Source organism: Perkinsus marinus, assembly GCF_000006405.1.
Source record: "Perkinsus marinus ATCC 50983 genomic scaffold scf_1104296944276, whole genome shotgun sequence".
Lineage (NCBI taxonomy): Eukaryota > Perkinsozoa > Perkinsida > Perkinsidae > Perkinsus > Perkinsus marinus.
The window spans coordinates 1,619-6,943 of record NW_003211473.1 but is presented as its reverse complement, the minus strand read 5'-3'; the positions used below and the strand labels follow the sequence as shown (position 1 = coordinate 6,943).

Here is a 5,325-nt window from a genome sequence, read left to right as displayed (position 1 = left end):
GTTGTGTTACTCCTGATAAGATATGCTTCATGATGATCTAGTGTATACGCGACGAGTAGGAGGAGGAGGAGCAAGGTAGTGTATCATAGCCATAGCATGCTGTGAAGAGTGTATCCTTCTTGTAGGAGTAGGATGAGGAGGAGCATACCTCCTAATATCATATAGTCATATCAAGGTTATCGTATATTCCACGATCATCATTATCATCATTACCCACTTTAATAATTATATAGTATTATCATTAGACCTTCATAAGAACAACATTACTTATTATATTTCCCATATTAACTAATAATGTTATTCATTTAATATACTTTTGTATATAGGATAATACTAGGGAATAGGTATTTATTATAACTACTATGACAACACTACCATGAGTGATATTAGAATACTTGCTAATAGTAGTACTAGTGGTAGTAGTAGTAACATTAATATAATATTAATATAGTAGTAGGATCATCATCATGAGTACCTCCTCCTACTCCTACTTCTCTTCCTATATCTTCTTTTCGTAATGCATTAATGAATGATAGATGTAATTGATATCTCTGTTTATGTTTACGACTATCTTTATGTTTACTAAGATCATGTATACTGGTACCTAATATGATAATCATAATATCACTAACATCATCATACATGTAGTTCATACATGTTATATCACATATCCGACAACGGCAGCAGCAGCAAGAAGAAGACGACGAGGTATCCTCATGGCATTGTGTTGTTGTTGATGTTGATGATGATGATGGTGGTAGTGGTGGGATCAATTGGAATATCTAACATCATATTAATAATACATTATCACTACATAGAGTAATAGTAGTAGTAGTTGTTATTACATATGTAATAGGTGAAGTTAGATGGAATGCTGCATTACGATCTACATTACGTGGTTGGTAATAATGAGAGTACTCAATAACAGAGCTACTACTGTCATAATCACCATCATTATGTTCAGCTTGGTCACCAATATCATCATCATCAAGATGACTATTAGCAGATAATAGTGTTACCCTTTTTATAGTATCATCTAATACACTCTGATAGTGAGTATTACGTAATGTACCAATATAGTATAGTATATGATGATGACTAGTATTATTAATATATGTTGGTAATAATGGTATATTCCACCATTTATAAGGATATACATTTTTAATAGTTATCCATATCTGACCATTATTAATAGATAAATATTGTGATGATGATATGAGGAATTTAGTTAACATTAACATATTAATAACGTTCAATCGACTACCACTGCTGCTGTTAGTGGTTGTTGATGATAATGATAAAGCTTTAACCTTATCATTATCACACACTAAGGGATGCATCTAAGAGCATAATTATGATCATAGCTATGATAATATTATTATTATTACGAATATTATCCTATTAAATAGTATATCCTCTTCTATATGATTATTAATTATTAATGTATTATGTATATCAGTAGCATCAACATTATGATATACTTTATGTCCTAATTTAATAAGCCTTACTTTATGTTCATTAATAACATCATTAGTATACCTATATTAATACATATGATGATTATGAATACTTATCATAATATTACTTATTATTTAGTTCTTGTTCCCCTTCATAGGTAGTAGCATATATAACTACACCATTAATATTCTCTGCTAATCCTCTTGAATATGATAAATTACCATCACCTACTACCAATATATTATAAGATACTACTCCAGTAGTACCACTCCCTGAACACATCACGGCCAGAGGAGGGATCAGCGGGCCGGCGGCGGCGGGCTAATGAATAAAGCGCTCGCCCTAATATCATTATTCAGTGCTCATCTCATCATTCTTCTTCTTCTTTTTATCAGTCATAATATCCTATGTCATATGATAAAGAAGTTGGTCTTCGTATGAATTGGCCTATGATAGTATACATATCATTGGTATTAACTGTCCCCCATTATCATTAGCATCATCATTATTAGGTACATATAGTAGCTTGTTATAGTATATATAATACCATAACTAGACCACATTATATGTTAACCTATGTATGGACTATAATATTATGGTTTATATCAGGATTTGGTATTACTGCTGGTGCTCATAGATTATGGTCTCATAGATCATATAAGGCTAGATATCCATTAAGAGTATTATTAATGATATTTAATAGTATAGCTAATCAAGGTAGTGTAATACATTGGGTAAGAGATCATAGATTACATCATTTATATTCTGATACTGATAAAGATCCACATGATTCACAAAGAGGTTTCTTTTATTCTCATGTTGGATGGTTATTAGTACGTAAACCCAAGAGAGTATTGGATGCTGGTAGGAAGATATCATTAAATGATTTATACAAGGATAATATACTACTTATACAACATCGTAAGTAGTATACTAAATAATACTACTATATATTCATATTTAGGTCTATGCCCATGGTGGAATATGTTATGGTGTTTCATTGTAATAATAATAATGATTATAGTTATCATCAACTTGTTGTTGTTCTTGTTTAGTTTCCTGCTATTGTTGGTTATTATTTATGGGATGAATCAATATTAAATGGTATATTATTACCAGGTGTATTCCGTTATTGTTTCGTATTACATGCTACATGGTGTGTTAATTCTGTAGTACATCAGTGGGGACCTAAACCATATGATAATAAGAGTCATACTACTGAGAATGGTATAGTAGCATTCATTGCATTGGGTGAAGGATGGCATAATTATCATCATACATTTGATTGGGATTATGTTACTGCTGAGATGGGTGCTATTAAACAATATAACCCTACTAAAGTATTTATTGATATCATGTAGTAATAACAACAATACATATTACTACTATTACTACTATTAGGTACTATCTAGGATTAGCATACAACCTACGACGGGCATACCCTAAGGGTTGGGAACATCTCAAGTCGAGGAATATCCGTAATAATACACTTTCTATATTCACTCATATCGATTATGTTGATGATTATTATATATGTTGATGATTATTATATTAGGTAAGCTAGGAGGAGAATATCACGTAGTAGAGGGAATATATGGTATACCGCCATTTTGCCATCGTACCGTTACCTATGTACAAGGAGAAGGAGGAGGAGGAGGAAGACTATTGTCAGAAACTCAAGTTGATAATATGAGCACTACTGATGAGGAAGGTTTATAATCACAACAACATCAAAACAACAATGACTACTATTATTATGATAAGCTACATTTTGCCTGTACTACTACTATCGTTAGACGTAGTACTACTAGTAGCAGTTATCATCATACCCCATAGATTCAATATCGTCCTATTTCTAATAGACTTCCAGTCTTATCATCCGTTTCCGAAACCAAGAAACAGTGTGTTGAGTAGATTAATAACAATTACATTTCAGAGAGTGACAATAGAGTTCAAACATGATGGTGCTCACATACTACTACGTCGTATAGTAAATGCTATCTATCACTCAACAACCTAAGGGGATTTATGGTGGCCCTACTACTACTATTGCTACTACTACTACTTTTCTTCTCTCGAGCAGCACTCCTTTTCACCAGGCAGATAGCCAGTATAGGAGTATGGCCGCGAACTCAGCAGCTAATCCGAAATGAGCTGCTAAGCCCAGGTACATGCTCTGAAGCAAATTCACATGAGTGGTATATGTACAGACTCGGCCGGAGAGGCCCCCAACCTCCCGGAGTCGAGGCACATTGCGAGGCTCGCGATATGCTCATCAGAAAAACCTTTCTAACACGTCAGATAGATCTTGGCCAAACTTTCCGAAGGTACTTCAACCACGCCCCTATCCTTTGAACTGACGCCAGGAGGCAACACTCTTCTAGCGTCGTTCTTTGGACGCTTGTCGAGCTTGTGCTTTACAAGCTGCCCGGGGTCTATGTCGTCGTCTTTATAGTAGTCATATTTCTTTCCCTATCATTTCAACTCCTTTCTCAACTCGAGCTACTACCTAAATTAGGTATTATATCTGGCCCCCCTCTTTGCACTATTTACCTTTCTCTCTCTCGTTGTAGTAGTAGTAGTAGCAGCCACATATCTCTGTTGTCGACGGGGTTATAGCCTCACTGTCTCCGCAGGTGCATCTGAGCCGGCTATTGTACGTTTGAGGGCGATCGGCTGCTGGTCCGTAAAGCCCGGCAATAAGCATTGCGTTGCTTAGTAGTTTATAAACCTTTAAACAAACTATCTCCACAATGTAATCCTAAATAAGACTTTCCTTGGTCACCTCCTAATTTATATCATTGTCAAGGAGGGGTAACTTATTACCCCGGATAAGTATCAGAGGCAGTGTCTAAGATCAGCATTAATATGATAATCTGATACAGTGGTGGTATTAATGGTGTTATATTATTCATGTAGAGTTCGGTATAATAACTAATGCTAGGCTTAGGGTTAGGGTAAATCGTGATTTATGTTTTGGAATTATAGGGATGGAGAAGAGTAAATTAGATTCGATTCTTCAAAGAAGTTTTTCACATGAAAACTAAGTTCAAATTCGAAACTCGAGATTTATGAATCTGGAAACCTAGTTAATAGAACGAGATAGTTAACTTTTAAAGTTGGAAGTATTCTAAATTATTATTATTTTTATTATCCCCTAAAACCTGTACAACCTGATTCCTTAGTATCTATTCATAAGATAATTACTATTCAACCGCCCATATACATATAGATCATATCCAGAGATAGATTCCTTATTAAACTTCACTATTAGTCAATGCAGATGGTAATCCGCACACTTTGACATCTACATCATCATCATCATTCATAGCGTTACTGTACTCATCATCATAAGTTGGGATAGTAATATCCACAATAAGTAGTATGAGTTGAGTTGTAGTCGTGGTTAATCATACTTCATCTTTCCTCGACTAGATAGTATTATTATATTACTCTGAGTGATGATGATATTTTAGGAGTAGTCGAGGGTATAATCAACTCTTATTATTATCATCATACAGTAGCAGCTTTCCTTTATCGTGGAATGCGTTAGTCGTCGTGTATTTCGGAATGAATATGAAGTGATTGACCACGTGATCCAGTTGTTCGACTACGTAAAGATTGTCTTCAGTAGCATGCTCGTTGGTTGAGGTTATTGGCAGCTACCGGGTACCAGGTTAGTTAATGTACATACCCTGAGTTGCTACGTATATGCTAATCATCATTTGTTGTGGTATATGCAATGCTAGATAGCCCCCTATGAAATAGTCTCGATCGTGTTTGCCGGGATATGGTATGTGATGAGAGAGCAGTATTTGTTAAGCTCTCTTAACCATGAGTTGTCTCTTAGTTTCTAATATAATTTCA

The 5,325-nt window shown here is 34.7% G+C and overlaps 2 protein-coding genes across 2 annotated transcripts; one reads left to right on the top strand and one right to left on the bottom strand.

The window, feature by feature from the left end:
* Positions 1–431: 431 nt before the first annotated feature.
* Pmar_PMAR028329 (hypothetical protein) lies at positions 432–1,810 on the bottom strand (the record flags this gene model as incomplete). Its single annotated transcript, XM_002780648.1, has 6 exons — positions 432–604; positions 656–782; positions 846–1,340; positions 1,389–1,539; positions 1,586–1,685; positions 1,714–1,810. 6 exons carry the CDS (start codon positions 1,808–1,810, stop codon positions 432–434), a joined length of 1,143 nt encoding a protein of 380 aa, XP_002780694.1.
* Positions 1,811–1,861: 51 nt separating this feature from the next.
* Pmar_PMAR028328 (Acyl-CoA desaturase, putative) lies at positions 1,862–3,328 on the top strand. The gene is made up of 6 exons (XM_002780647.1): positions 1,862–1,928; positions 1,971–2,379; positions 2,423–2,460; positions 2,514–2,815; positions 2,860–2,936; positions 3,014–3,328. Exons 1-6 carry the CDS (start codon positions 1,866–1,868, stop codon positions 3,175–3,177), a joined length of 1,053 nt encoding a protein of 350 aa, XP_002780693.1. The 5' UTR covers positions 1,862–1,865; the 3' UTR covers positions 3,178–3,328.
* Positions 3,329–5,325: the final 1,997 nt, after the last annotated feature.